General features: G+C 33.4%; 1 protein-coding gene across 2 annotated transcripts; it reads right to left on the bottom strand.

The window, feature by feature from the left end:
* Positions 1–378: 378 nt before the first annotated feature.
* On the bottom strand, positions 379–16,203 carry LOC111416401 (UBX domain-containing protein 4-like). 2 transcript variants are annotated; one of them, XM_071197264.1, is made up of 5 exons: positions 16,003–16,203; positions 15,751–15,885; positions 9,046–9,198; positions 7,989–8,988; positions 379–813 (listed from the first exon to the last, which is right to left on the bottom strand). In XM_071197264.1, exons 1-5 carry the CDS (start codon positions 16,082–16,084, stop codon positions 684–686), a joined length of 1,500 nt encoding a protein of 499 aa, XP_071053365.1. In that variant the 5' UTR covers positions 16,085–16,203; the 3' UTR covers positions 379–683. The 2 variants fall into 2 exon arrangements, with proteins under 2 accessions (XP_071053365.1, XP_022904174.2); XM_023048406.2 differs by having other exon boundaries at positions 8,013–8,988.
* Between the last annotated feature and the right edge of the window lie 146 nt (positions 16,204–16,349).

Here is a 16,349-nt window from a genome sequence, read left to right as displayed (position 1 = left end):
AGACTAGTTAGTACGTAGTCCGTCCGCAGCGGCGCTGCAGGCCAAATTAGTCCCAGATTAAAACTGCGATGTCCCCCAACGACCATTAACGGTACAGTCCCGGGCAGCATAATCTCCAATTAAGGCATCCGACGCTTTCGGTCGTCTCGTCTCTTTCTCGTTTATGTAGACGTCGACGTTTCTGTGGGTTCTCTTTGTCTGATTCGTTCTATGGCTACGAGTCCTTTCTTTTTGTCCATTTCGGCAAACGCCCCGGTTTCCTCTCGAAATTGAATTTAATAGATACCCACGTTACAACGAGATTTACTGCTAACTAAGGACCATTAAGAATTCAAACTTTGGGGGGATCTTAAGTTAAGAGGACAATCACCACCATAGTTATTAGTTGCAAAAAAAACATTTATTTAATTCATTATTTACAACTTCCAATCATTGCATATTAGCAGCAAACAACTAAATAATCGAGATAAATGAAAATTAAATAATAATCTCTTTTATAAAGTAGTTGATTGCTGATAAAATTATTATGAAATAATGCTAATAAATATCTCTTAACTTGAAGATTTTTTTTTCATTAATTTTAGGAATAAAATAGTAAGTTGCATCACACTCGAATATAGTAAGGCAATCTTCAAACAATGTGATAATCAGCAAGATGGATAAATTCAATTATTTAGAAAATTCTACATTTGTTGGGTAGAATTTCCATTCCAGGTGTTGTTATCATCATCGCTGTCCGTTTTATCAGTTAAACGATGAATGTTTCCTTGTCTTCTTATAGCGGTCGTTTCTCCAGCTCTTCGTTTCGGAGACCTAAATAATTTAATAAACTTTTAATATACAGGTTGGTCCATTTAACGTGTGACAAGCGATTATCTCGAAAACGCCAAATGAAAATTGTTTTGTGCGAAGGGGAAACGATATGACGATAGCTTTTTTGACCTTGACCTTATTTTCAAGGTTATATGAAGGTCACCACCAATTTTTTAAATGGCACCCTATACAGGGTGATTTATAACATACGGAGGAGACTAAATGGGTAGGTACTTGAGGTCAAACTGAAGAGATTTTCTTAATAATGTTTTGTTAAAATCTTAATAGTTACATAGATATCGCAAGTTAATTTTTTAAATAAGTTAGCGTTAACTTTTAAGAACCGCTGATATTCACTAAAGAACAATTAAAATACTTGTCAACGCCATCCTCATTTTTGAAGGAGCTGTCAAAGTAGACAATTTAATTGTTTAGTTTTAATACGTAATTTATGAAAAGAAATAATAGATGTTAATTTATGAAACGGATAATAATAATGTTTTAAATGCAAAATTACAAAATCTCTAAAACAAGAAAATAACATAATAATAATAATAATAATCTCTTTATAACATATGTTCAAAGTGCTGTCCTTGCATTTCGACGCACAACTGCGCACGACGAATCCAATTTAACGATACTCGAGGAAATCGTGGACTTATGTCGTAGTTCGTCGATTGTATTAACCTCGGTGGCATATACTCTATCCTTCATGAATCCCCATAAAAAAAGTCCAATGGGTTAAGATCGGGACTACGTGATGGCCATGGAATAGGTCCACCTCGACCAATCCATTTTTGCCGAAAAGGATTATCGAGGAAATCTCGTACATTACGACTAAAATGTGCAGGACAACCGTCGTGCATAAATCACATCTCACGTCGCATAAGTAGCGGAATATCTTCCAGGAGTACTGGCAGATTTTCTTGTAAAAACTGTAAATAAGAAGTTCCATTAAGAGTTCCTGGTAATTCGAAAGGTCCTATTAACGTATTGTTCACAATTCCCGCCCTTAGATTCACTCTGAATCGTTGTTGAAAAGAGCCTTGACGAATAACGTGTGGATTTTCGTCCGACCACACATGGGAATTGTGAACATTTAGAACACCATTTCTGGTAAAACAGTATTCATCCGTTACCAGTATACTGTCCGCAAAATCTGCTTCTCTGTTGGTACGATTTAGTAGCCACTCGCAAAATTGCAACCGCAAAGGATAGTCAGTCCTTGCACTTTTTGAAAATGATAGGGGTGTAAACCGTTACTTTTCAACGTACGCCAAACAAAATTCTGGGATACCTCGAGTTGGTGAGAAATTTGACGAGTACTCGTGCTTCGATCCGCTTCCACAATTTCTAGAATTTCTTCTTCCACATTCACTCCATGTCTGTTTAGTCTACCGCCACCAAGACCTTTCTTAGGTTCCAAATTTCCTGTCTCTCTTCCCCGCTGGATTAACCGAAGAAAAGTGTTTTTAGAAGGGATCTGTCGATTTGGATATCGTTCTAAATACAGACGTCTTGCGTGTGCAGCGTTTTCTCCAGCAGCTCCATAAATAATACGCATATCTACGTATTCTTCGTTACTGTACATTACCATTGTATTTTTTGATTAGTAAAAATTCTAATTTTGACGTTAAATGACATTGATTATTAAAATTAAATGACATGTCCGTTGCTAGGTAACCAAGTCAACTGGATTGACAGCAATAAAAACATGGTATCAGCGGTTCTCAAAAAACAAACACCAGTTTTTGAGTGATTTAACAAATTTATAAATAGCCGTAACTGCCATATTACAAAGATTTTATTATTGGTGCTAATCAGGCATTGCTTAAGTAACCCCGAAATATTCGCAGTTTGAATTTAAACGTAGTGTAATACCGTATATCGTAAGAAATGCTGGGCAATTAATTCAGCTTTAATGCTCTATATCTTTGTGATTATTACGTTGTAGTCAAAACATTATTAAGAACATATCTTCAGTTTGGCCCCTAGTACTTGCTCTTTTAATCTGCTCCGTATGTTATAAATCACCCTGTATATTTTAATGTAAAATCTCAATTCTTTTGAAAAAAATTGAAACTTTTTCAGAAACAATTAACTAACGTTTATAATCTAGCAAGAACAAATAAGATTTTTGAATTTTTAAACATTTTCCTACCCGTTTATATAATAATAATAAATGCCTTTATGGGTGACCCTTAATGTGTTACAGAATAAATCAAATTAAATTACCCAAAATAAACTAATCCACAAACTACATCAAATTCAAAATTAAATCGTTCAAATTTAAAACTATTCAAAACTAAACTAAACTATATAAGTTACAATAAGGGTCCAAATGGTGTATTATCAGGCGCAGTGCCCGGTTTTCGTATCGCACCACGAGAAAAACAAAAAAAAAAGAACAAAAAGAAAGAAAAACAATAATTAATGATAATAAACTATTGTGTGAGAATGTCATTATACAGCCTGTTTCAGAGTAAGTGCCTTATTTTTTTTTTACGCACTATGTGTACTACTTTCAAAATATTTGGCAGTAATATGTTTTAGGACATTCTCTACACGATGGTGATACCAGATTTTCAATTGGGCGAATTATTTCAAAACGGCGACTTTCAATTTTTTTTTTTAAATGGAATGCCATAATTTTTCTTTATTGTTGAGATCCTAAAAACATTCTTTTTACGATAGTATTTCGTTTTCCTTAAAAAATCATGTCTATCCTCATCAAAAAGCTACTAACATTTTAATCTAGTAGCGCATGAATGTTTTACTCGATGTTATTTTTGTAGCCGTTGACACAAAAAAAAACAATTAAACTTTATTTTGTAATAAACATCTACTTTTTGAAACTCAAAATTAAAAATTTACATCAAATGAAAATTAGGTATTTACAAAAAATTCTCGAAATGTTTTCCTTCTTTTTCAATACATAAATTGAAACGTCGTTCAATGGAGTCAATAGATTGATAGCATTGGTTGACGTTTGACTACTAGATTAAAGTTCAATTGTTCTTTTGTGTCTACCGCTACTTGATATTTGGACAAAAATAACATCGAGTGTAAAACATTCACGAGCTACTACTATCCGTGCAAAAAGTCAAGGATCCTCACTTTAGAGATCGATATCTTCGCAACCGCTCGATAAAAAAAATTGCGACAAAGTTTGCTGTAATCACTGAACATTTCTACGTAACATATGTTAATTTGAAAATTTATCGGGAGTTAAATGAAACAGAAATAAGCTCTGCGGTGTGACGGTGGTTCTGTCCAATCGGAACAGATGGTGCGTCCCAGACAGGACGTCGCGCCTTATTTCTTTATGTAGGTAAGATAAAGGCGCGACGTACTGTCTGGGACCCGCCATCTGGTCCGATTAGACGGAACCTTCCTCTCCCCGCATAGCTTACTTCTGTTTCTCTTTAATTTTTAATTCCATTAAATCGCTCTTAAAAAATTAGGGAGCCTTAATTTTGAAAAACTGATAACGGAATCCGACAACCGATATTATTTGACATATTTTGGTAAAAATCGCGTTGAAATCCGTCAGGCCGTTTTCGAAATAACCGCATCCTACTAAACCGCACTTTTCCAAAAAAATTATTGCATTCCATGTAAAAAAAGAAAGTTGAATGTCGCCATTTTGAAATAATTTATCCAATTGAAAATCTGGTATCACCATCGTGTAGAGAATGTCCTAAAACATATTACTGCCAAATATTTTGAAAGTAGTACCCATAGTGTGGCTAAAAAAAAATAAGACGTTTACTCTGAAACAGGCTGTACACCTGCTCAACCGTATAGGAAAATATCGCTTATATAACTTATGTTTCGGTATAACAAGAAGTGATTTCCTCCTAATGTTCACATTATGAACGTCCATGCGATGTCTAATAGTTTGTGTATTAAGCAAGCCGTATGTAGTCGCCTCCTGTTAGCCATGTTCAACCAGTTAGCCATAGACAAGGTATGTGAGATCCTATCGTACTTCCTAACCCCATATATGTATCGCAGACATGAGTTTTGAATTAACTGAACTCTCCTCGATGTTGCTACAGTCAAGCAAGGTCCATAAAGTACATCGCAAAACTTAAAATTTGATAATATTAATGCTTCACGTAACATCTTTTTTACATCGCGCGCCAACAAGCTGCAAGCAGGATACAGCGCTTTAAGTCCTCCCACAGACTTCCTAATCAGACCGCTGACGTGAGTATCAAATCGCAGAGCAAGATCAAGCACCACTCCCAGACTCTTCGCCTCAGATCCCATATGGAGCACTGTATTGTTAATGGAGATTTTACCGTTACTAGGCCCGAACAACAAAATTTGTGATTTGCTAGGATTAAGGTTTAAACAATGCTTAAAGGCGGTATCCGTAATTATACGTAGGTCATCATTGACCATGCCCACTATGCTTGAAGTATCTTTGGGACTGAAAGTATGATATATTTGAGAGTCATCTGCATATAAATGGTAATTGCCGGTTATATTAAGAAAAAGTTGAGATGTATACAGGGTGATTCCCAACTTATACGCATAAACTTGGGGATTTATTCCTCGAGACACATAATGGGTAATAGGTGAAAAAAGGTTTTAGTAAAAAATTTTTTGTTTCAGGTACTTCCCGGAAGATGGACAGGTCAAAGTAGCTCATAGGCCTGGCCATCTCGATCGCCCGACCTCAACCTCAGTCTCTTGAAGTTAATACTGAGCAAGGATTGCGAAATCAGGTACAAACTGCTGCCGACAATCCACCAACACCCTGGTTTAGGCCGCGCTATCATATCATCTTCAAAGCGTACAGTCTTTGCTTCCAGAAATCATCTTACACAGCAACACCAAACAATCTCATCTGTTTAGAACTGCCACCACCATACTTATTTCATCTTCTGCAAAAAATTTTTACATACATTTGAATGTATCGTTTGCTCACGTCCTTGTGATTGCACGAGTTTCCTACACAAATGATGCATGGCGAAATTTAGTAACAAGACAATATTTAAGACAATGTTTAATGACATGTACGGATCAGACAATGTTGACGAAAATGTATCAAAGAATCAGATAGAACTCCGGCGAAAAAACGTCAAGCAGCCTTCCTCTGTTTCAGTTTAAAAGAATTAGAACAGGGGAAACATTACAAAGTATGTAATGTAAACTATGGTTAGACTATGAACGATTACAAAATCAAGATTGAGTGCTATGCAGACGATGCCGTCCTCTTGGCTGATACTGCGGATGGCATACAGTGATTAACACAGGCATTTAACATTGCAGCGGAGGAAGTTAATACTAAGCAAGGTAAGGCCGCGCTAGTGGGACATCGTGGATTCGGCGAGCCCAATTGTGTATAGAAAATATTGGAAACAACTTGGAACACTTACTTTGAAGTCATTATTATTATTATTATAATTCCCCAAGTTTATGCGTATAGGTTGAGAATCACCCTATATATGATAAAAAGAAGCGGTCCATTTATACTTCCCTGAGGCACTCCCCTAGAAACCCCCAAAGAACCAGAGCAGCCCACTGGAAGACTGACATACCGACTCCTATGACTCAAATAATTTTGAAAATATCTTATAGCAACCGGCCCAAGGCCGCTATAATGTAACAACGATAATAGCATTTTATGATTTATGGTGTCAAATGCCTTACTGAAATCAAGCAACGTTAACAAAGTACAATTAATTCGACAAGATGTCGTCTGTGATGTCAAGTAATGCCGTCTGGCAGCTATATCCGGCCTAAAGCCTGACTGCTTATCAGGGAGAATACTGTATGAATCTAAGTGATAGCGGACCTGTAAATCAACTACTCTCTCAAGAATTCAAATCTTTAAAGGATTTCGGGTTACAGGACTTTGCTAACGGTACCACTCGACCCTGCGTCCAATAGTCAGGAAAAACATTTTCTCGCAGGCAAAAATTAATAATGTGCAAAATAATTGAAGCACAAATGGGAAGCAAAGCTTAATCATTTGAAGATATATATTGTCGGACCCGTATGACATAGATTTTGTATCTCGAATAATATGAAACAACTACTATCCGTGCAAAAGTCAAGGCCCCTCACTTCAGAGATCGATATCCTCGCAACCGTTCGATAAAAAAAATTGCGACAAAGTTTGTTGTAATCACTGAACATTTCTACGTAACATATGTTAATTTGGAAATTTTCGGATTCACGGTTTTCTTTTTATCGGGAGTTAAATGAAAAAAGTACCCGATTTTTTACGGTACCGGCAACTTTGTTAACTTTACGTTTTTTTTTCTCGAAAACTATCGTCCGAAAAAATTTTAATTTTGAACAGGTGGTAGCCTGATGTGTTCTTAATGAGTGGCATATTTTATTTTTTCGATATTCCATACAGTTTCGCGGAAAATCGCGATTTAGTAGGACGCCGTTATTTCGAAAACGGCAGGGTGGATTTCTTCGCGAATTTGACCAAAACATTTGTTTATCGTACTCAACATCACAGTACACAAGATTATGATCTGATATATCAGATGCGTCTACTGTGCCATGTGAGATAACACTTACCTCGGTGCAAGAAGGGGGTAGCTCCATTTACCAAGAGAAGGAGTTGTACCCTTCTTGCACCGAGGTCTTCAATTACAAAATGTGAAGCTTTAGATCGGGATTATGCTGGGCGATGGATTGGAAGGTGAGGTCCAATTTCCTGGCCTGCCAGATCACCTGATTTAACACCTCTCGATTTTTTTTTGTGGGGCGTCCTTAAAGCTAATGTTTATCGCGAAGTATCGACTACGCCAGAAAACATAAAAGAGCAGATAAGAAATGCATGCAGAAATAGTAGCCAAGAAAACCTTTTAAGATGTAAAGAACGTTTTAGTAGAAGGGTTTATAACTGTATTGAAATGGGTGGGGAAATATTTGAACATTTATTATAAATTTTATACTTGCTGTTAATTAATAGTATAGTTTATTAAAAAATTGGTCGTGACCTTCATATGACCTTGTTGTCGTTATATGTTTTCCCCTTTCGCACAGAACAACTTTCATTTGGTTCATTTTTATATAAAAAGAATCATTTTCGACATAATCGCTTGTCTCACGTTAAATGGACCATCCTGTATATATTACAATACATGCAGGATAAAAGTGGATACACAAAGGAAAAAATGATTTGGATTACGGGATCTTACTTGATAATACGTAGTATTTCTAACCTTGAAGATTCTCCTTGTTCAGTCGACCGCTTACCATTTCCACTACCATCATTTTCCTTAGGCCTTGGCGCTCCAAACAACATTCCCTTAATATAACTAAACAAATTTAAAATAGGGCCTATAACCGACCAAATAAACGCGCTAAATATTCCTGTATTAGAATTTGTAGACACAGCCCCATGAGAAAGTGGCAAAATTAATAAAACTGCACTTGGATACAACTCTAAATCTTTCAACGATTTTTCATCATCTTCCTCTGAAAATTCTTTTCTTGGAAACATCGTTGCCAATAAGAAATTGTTAAACGTTAATGCTATATTTGAACGAATATAAGCTTTGAGATCGCTTAATTTCGTATCTGGGGTAAATTCGTGATTATGGGAGCTTCCATCGGGGAGTTTAAATTGTATACGAACGATGTTGGAGTTACACGGAGGTGTTTTTTGGGCTGGAATGTTTACTTGGGGAGATGTTGGAGATTGATTGGAAAATTTTGCTGCCCTATCCGCTTTATCTTGTTGGATTTGCTCTAAAACTCGTTGTCTGGCCGCTTGTTGTTCTTTCTTTTCTTTTTCTCTAGCTTCGACCATTTGTTTAAATTCTTGGTCTTCTTGCCAACGTTTCATTTTTTGGACATCCTGTCCCATTTTACGACGTTCAATTTCTTTTGATTTTTCTTTTTCTTCTTCCTCTTTTTGTTTCATTTCTCTATTTTTTTCAATCATCTCTTTCGCTTTTTCAATTCTTTCTTCTTTACTTAATTCGGGTTTTTTACATTCTTCACCTTCCATTACACTCTTAACATTTTCTTCATTCGAAACTAGATTTGATGAAGTGGTAGTGTCTGGCATGTCGGAACTAGAAGGTTTTTCGATTTTAGTTTCTTTTTCTATTTCTGGCTTCATTTTACAAACTCCGTTTTCACATTCGACAGCTTGTTGTTCATTTGAAAGGAAATTGGAAACTGCGGTGTTTGCTATAAAATGTTTTCAAAGTATATTTTAATAAACAATTTTTATACATTATAATTTACCTTGAGAATTATTAGTAAATTTAATACCACTTTTTAATTTAACACTTTCAATTTTTTGGAGTAAATCATCAAGATCTTGAACAGTTTCAATGATTTCTAAAGGAACTCCTCCAGCGCCAATAAAAAATATTGAAGGAGCATTAACTTTTTTATCTATTATCAAATTAAGGTTCTTATAAAACATCAAGAATTAAAAAAACTGATTAAAATTTAAATCTTTTGAGTGCTAATAGAACGCTATTCCAAGCAATATCTTTAAACTAAGATGACGATAATCGTTTTATAAAATATAGTTTTAATTCAATGCCACCAAACCAAGTTTATTAACGATATAGTAACATCATGCTAACCACTGATTAGTGTACAATCATGGTTTAACGTGACGTTAATCGACCTTTGTAAAGCTGTTTATAAATGAAGGTTCAATTACACTTTTTTAAATTTATATTTGAGATTTAATGCGATATTAACCTAAAATTAACATTCGATTAACTTCACGTTAAGCGCTGATTAGTGATCCAGTTTGATTGACGCTGAGATTATGTTAATTATTTGATTAGCGAAGATTTAACTGGTTTTAATTAAAAAGTAAACGATGCTTTTGCTCAATTAACGTTCAGTTAAATATAACGAGATGTTATACAGGTGTGTATAAATTGGTGGAAAAGCTACACGTGACGACATTCTTCGTTTGCTTCTGAAGTGAAAATCTTAATGCCAAAATGTTGTATCGCTTCAGAACTCATCACAGAACTGTTCATAGTCATCCTGAAAGGTCGCAAAAGTGTTGAGGTTGTAGAGGAAATAGAAAACGAAGGATTGCTGGACGATGCTCAAGAGGGGAGGAAGGTTTGCAAAATGAGATGTGGTTGAAGCAGCTAGTTAGAACAAAAAATTAAATAGGATTTTGACGAGGGAAGGGTTCGTTAATAATATTTGTTTTACAAAACAGCGACTAAATAAACAATATACAGGAATTCTGTACGAAAGACTGGGGAAGAAACCAAGGAGAGTTTGTGCCAGATGGACAAACAGCTTTTAGAAGAAAATATTTCAAGACGATGTTAGACGTAAATGGTAAATAAGCGAAAACCTTTGAGCGACCAAAAGACTGAGACTGGGATAATTAAACTCAAATATCAGATTTGAGTGTATACTGGAGATTTAGAAGAAGGGATTCAAATTAGTTGACATGATAAAAATAGTAGTAGCCATTAGCAACTGTGGTAACCAATTATTTTAAACAATTTCTTAAGTGTCAAAAAGTGATAAAAAAGCTTGTTGAAGTGTGGTGGTGCGCCATCTTGTTACAATAACTGCCGTTGGATTTGACTTGGGTCAACATTATGATATCGTTTCGAAAAAATCTGAACATCTCTCCCCAGTTAATGTTTCCTAAAAAAAGTTAAGACCCAGGGCAATACTACTTTGTTGCACACATTGATCTATTGCGGATATTGGTTGTGCAACTCTCTTGTCCACTCAATGTAGATGTTCCCTCTTCGGAAAAAATTATGTTTTTGACAAAGTCTTCGTCATCGTTGCAAAAACTACGACTCATTGGTCGTGAATGAGGTTATAGGAATAACATTTTGCGGTTTTTAAAATGAGAGTTTTCTTGTGCCACCAAAACCAGGTTTAGATGAACCTCCCCGGAAATATTTGGTCGGCCAGACTTCGAGACGAGGTGCCTATGCTTTTTAAACTTAATCGTAGCTAGGCTTACTATACTTTGGCTAATGCGTTGGCGATCAGGATATGTTCCATTAAAGAGGTCAACTACTTACTAAATCAGTATTCAATTTAAGTATTCATGGAACTACTTTCGAGGTGTACTATATTTTAAAGAAAATGCAGCTAAATCATGTATGGGTTGTAATCAAAACCCTTATCATCAGTTGTTCTGAACATCTCATTGATTACTAAAAATCATGGCAATATTGAAATGTAGTCAACAGAAGTCTGAGTATTATGACTCTTTCCCAAATCAACAAACAAGTAATTAACTGTAAGAATCTGAAGTCATGAAAATCAAAATTGCCAAAACTTCCTTACAGATCAAAATATGGAATACCCAATAAAAATAAAAATTGCCCAATGGCTTCTAGACAAGACCAATAATCAAATCAAAAGCTAGCAAGAGTAAATCAGTAGGTAGAACTGAATAGATTAAATTATTTCTGAAACAAAACGAGACCTATGCAGTGCCCAAAGAGAATAACTGTAAAGACAACAGGGAAAATCCTGCAAAAGTTGTGGAAAATTACAGGAAAATGTAATATGAACTAGACTACAACAGATTATTTGACTTTAATGCAAAATTACAGGCAAAGATTTAATGGTAATAGGTTTTAAGTTAAAAATGTTATCCATTACATCAAGTACATTAACCATAATTTCGTGATTCCGCCATCAAACCGAAGAATAAAATTTCGAAAAATCCATAACAAGATCTATAAACGTTGAGAATCTTTAAACATAACAAATATTTCAAAGTGGATATGTTTCGTTCTGCAAAACTATCAACAGGATTTAATGTGGTTGAAGTTAGATTCAGATTCGAATCTATAGCTGATTCAGATATTGGGCCAACCATAGATAGCGAGTTGTATAGAAGGGACAAAAACAGATTACGGAGAGTGCAGAATTCGTGCCTTCCAATGATTCACGGGATTCGACGCCAAAATTAACATTAGCTACATGAGAAAATTTTCAAGAAAAATTGCCTTAAGGGTTCATGACTCATTTGAGGTAGAAAAATAGTAGTAACCATGATAACCAGTTGCTTCAGATACTTTATTAAAACAATGATAAATTTTTGATATCTGAAACAGTTGGTTGCCATGGTTACGCATGGCTAGTGCTATTTTTCTACCACAATGAATGGAAAATAATGGAACTTGACAATGATAAATTTTTGATATCTGAAACAGTTGGTTGCCATGGTTACGCATGGCTACTGCTATTTTTCTATCTCAAATGATTTGTAAATAATGAACTTTCTCGAAATTTTTCTTATGTAACCAATATTAATATTGACTGTACTAGATTTAGAAAATAGTCCTCTTTCATATTCCGTAATAGAAATGGGGTATTGCTATTTGAAAAACATATCGATGACGTCATTACTCGTTTAAAAATGGCGGAAAAAACTTAAAATCTATACCAAATAATTGCAAAAAAATTATATCTTTAGATCCGTCTCAGCGATTTTGCCATAAACTGAATACCGAATTTTAAAAAATTTTTTAAAATCCAGCTAGATAGCGGATAGTTACCAAATATCAGCCTTTGGCCAGATATTAAAAACCTATTACTCAGTACTCCACCATTCACAAGAATTAGTATCTCTTTTAGGTGTTGGGCACTGCAGATAATAATCAAGATTAACCCCAATAGGACTTTTTTCATTGAATACAACTTTATTTATATCAGGTTTGTCATTAGCAACCTCATTGTAATAATCCCAATATGATACATATTATAAAATCTCTTGTTGCAGCTTCGCCTAGTTTTCTTCTCTCCGCTTATAATTCATCATCACATTCACTACTAACAGAGCTGTCGCTGTTATCAATTTTTGTTATTAATTAAAGTATCCTCTTTTTAATCGTTTAACCGTTTTGAAAAATAATTTTAGTTCTTGAGAAATAAATTTTTGAAATGATCGACAAATTTTTCGAATTTTGCAATTTTCGCCGATTAAGTTTTAAAAATTCGTATCAAATCCATTTCGTGGAATATGAGTATGAAAATTTCCCAAAGTGTTAATAAGAGTGTCCTCTTTCAAATGAACCAACACGTTTTGAAAAATAACTTTTAGTTTTTGAGAGAACAATATTTGAAGTTTTGATAAAATTTTCGCTGTTGCAATTTTCAAAATTCGCTATAAAATTAATTTCTTGAAGGATCCTTGTGGAAATATCACCAATTATTAATTAAAGTATCCTCTTTTTAATGCCAAAAGCCGTTTTGAAAAATCACTTTTGGTTTTTGAGAAATAAATTTTTGAAATGATCGACAATTATTTCGAATTTTGCAATTTTTGCCGATTTAGCTTTAAAAACTCGTATAAAACCCATTTTTTGGAATATGAGTATGAAAATTTCCCAACGTGTTAATAAAAGTGTCCTCTTTCCAATGAATCAACCCGTTTCGAAAAACAGCTTTTAGTTTTTGAGAAAACAATATTTGAAGTTTTGAAAAAAATTTCGATGTTGCAATTTTCATCGATAACTTTCAAAATTCGCTATAATATTAATTTCTTGAAGGATCCTTGTGGAAATATCAGCAATTATTAATTAAAGTATCCTCTTTTTAATGCAACAAGCCGTTTTGAAAAATCGCTTTAAGTTTTTGAGAAATAAATTTTTGAAATGATCGACAATATTTTCGAATTTTGCAATTTTCACCGATTAAGTTTTAAAAATTCGTATAAAATCCATTTCTTGGAATATGAGTATGAAAATTTCCCAAAGTGTTAATAAGACTTCCTCTTTCCAATGAACTAACACGTTTTGAAAAATAACTTTTATTTTTTGAGAAAACTATATTTGAAGTTTTGATAAAATTTTCGATGTTTCAATTTTCATCGATAACTCTCAAAATTCGCTATAAAATTCATTTCTTGAAGGATCCTTGTGGAAATATCACCAATTATTAATTAGAGTATCCTCTTTTTAATGCCAAAAGCCGTTTTGAAAAATCACTTTTGGTTTTTGAGAAATAAATTTTTGAAATGATCGACAATTATTTCGAATTTTGCAATTTTTGCCAATTTTAGCTTTAAAAACTCGTATAAAACCCATTTTTTGGAATATGAGTATGAAAATTTCCCAACGTGTTAATAAAAGTGTCCTCTTTCCAATGAATCAACCCGTTTTGAAAAATAACTTTTAGTTTTTGAGAAAACAATATTTGAAGTATTGATAAAATTTTCGATGTTGCAATTTTCAGCGATAACTTTCAAAATTCGCTATAAAATTCATTTCTTGAAGGATCCTTGTGGAAATATCACCAATTATTATTAATTAAAGTATCCTCTTTTTAATGCAACAAGCCGTTTTGAAAAATCACTTTTAGTTCTTGAGAAATACACTTTTGAAATGATCGACAATTTTTTGGATTTTTGCAATTTCCGCCGATTAAGTTTTAAAAATTCGTATAAAATCAATTTTTTGGAATACGAGTATAAAAATTTCCCAACGTGTTAATAAAAGTGTCCTCTTTCCAATAAACCAACCCATTTTGAAAAATAGCTTTTAGTTTTTGAGAAAACAATATTTGTAGTTTTGATAATTTTAATTTCTTGATCCTTGCGGAAATATCGCCAATTATTAATTAAAGTGTTTGTTGTTTCTTAACTTTTTGTCGCCACTGTTCTTTACAGCTTAGGATGTCTTTTTCATTTTAGTTGAACTTCTTACAACTGTGCTTTTTTATATCTAACACTAGTTCTTTGATATTATATGAATAATTTTTTTCAAAGTTCGAACAAACCTTCCATCCAACTTTTAAATATGTGTTGCTGGCTAAAACGTTCTTTTTTACAATTGTAACCCAACATTCTACATTAGCATTCAATGACACAACCTCTTCTCAGGGAACATAATTTAAAATCTAAATCTAAAGAGGTACAATTTTGATGTTCAATGTTAATAATATGATTTTAAAATTTTTACTGTGACAAGCCAACCTTTTAACTTGTGTTGTCACTGAAGTTTTAATGAGTTTGTCTGCCCTTTTGTATAGTGGTACTACCATCAGTTAAATTTTCTCACATAGTTCTAGGGTGCTACACTCTCTACACATTTCAGATTCAAACCTACATCTAACTTCAACCATATCAAGATATAAAACTTTACACATTTGGTTTATTATATTATTACGCCAGATTTTAAGTTAACTAATTGAAACAGATATAACCAATAACAGAACTGGGAACTTTGGAATTAAACCAAAGATTTTTGCAGCAAACATATTTAAAAATAAGTACTAGGTAATGGTTTGATTGTGATTAAGTACCACTTCCCATTGAGATTAAACTCAAAATTTGTTACAGATTTATGATTTCAATGCATACTAAATTTAGGCACCACATTTATGTATGTAGATAAACACACAGGGATAATACTAAAAATAGTTAAAATAGATTTAGGGTCACTCAAAATGTGTTGATGCACAAAAATTTAAATATTGAACCTGAAGCTCAAAATATGGGTCACCATTCTGTTGAAATATATCTTCAGTCCCTGGAAACTATGACTCAAGCAGTTTCTTAACAAAGCATCCTGTTGAAATTATCATCATGAAGTTTGTGAATCATATGAACCTGGTAAAGTAGCAAAAACATACTTATGTAGCATAATAAACCATAAAACTTAGAGATAACATACCTTATATGAACCAAAGTTTTCATTCTTTAAAATTTTGTTAACCACATACTCTAAAGAGAATTGTAGCAGTTCTTCTTGAATTATGAAGTGAATATTTGTACTCAACCCAATTGATTTTAATAATCTTAATAGTTATACCCTTATTGAACAAATTGTTTCATTTTCACAGTTTATAAAGAATATTAAGCACTCAAAAGATTAAATATGATTTAATTTCCAAAATTATTCTAAATTAATTAATTTCCCGAAAAAATTACATAACACACTTTTTATTTTCACCCAAACACCTTAAATTCTATAGAAAGGATACAAATTTCCGCAAATTGTTGATGAGCAATTGATCCGGCATCGATTTTAATACTCACAAAGTGTTCACCGCTCAATTCATTCGTTACTTGTTCCTCATCGATTAATTTCGTTATTTTTACAGATTCATCACATTTACCTAAAAATGAATTGTTCAAACCAGTATAACTTACAATTTTGTTATAAAGAAAATAATACGGAAGATGTCACGAAAATAATTTAACGTTGACGGTTAAAAGTTAGGTTAGAATCGCACCTTCAACGTAAACGACGAATATCGAGCCGTTTTTTCTAGATATCGTAACGGCTTCGGCTATATCTCCTTGAAACCAATGCATCTTTAAAAAATTCTTTTAAGATTTCTTGAGTAAAACGGTTTTTGCGAATGGAATTTTTTGTATATAATGACAAAACAGTTAAAGTAATGACAGTTTAAAATGTTTTGACGTTTAGAACTGACGTGTGGTTTCAATAAACCTAATGTTTAAAAGACCTAAAAGTTACTACTTATGTATAAATAAAAATTATTTATGAATAATTAATAAATTTGCTTTGTTATTTAAGGTTTTTGGTATTGAAGAAATTAAGTATGTTGTACTTTAA

The sequence above is a fragment of the Onthophagus taurus genome, chromosome 7 (genome assembly GCF_036711975.1).
Source record: "Onthophagus taurus isolate NC chromosome 7, IU_Otau_3.0, whole genome shotgun sequence".
Classification (NCBI taxonomy): domain Eukaryota; kingdom Metazoa; phylum Arthropoda; class Insecta; order Coleoptera; family Scarabaeidae; genus Onthophagus; species Onthophagus taurus.
The sequence above is the reverse complement of the archived record's forward strand: the minus strand, read 5'-3'. Positions and strand labels throughout refer to the sequence as shown.

Coding starts and splice junctions, on each gene's coding strand:
- LOC111416401 (XM_071197264.1), bottom strand. CDS start 16,084: ATGCATTGGTTTCAAGGAGATATAGCCGAAGCCGTTACGATATCTAGA. Junction 15,886..16,002: donor ATTCGTCGTTTACGTTGAAG/GTGCGATTCTAA, acceptor ATTCATTTTTAG/GTAAATGTGATGAATCTGTA. Junction 814..7,988: donor GAAATACTACGTATTATCAA/GTAAGATCCCGT, acceptor TAAATTATTTAG/GTCTCCGAAACGAAGAGCTG.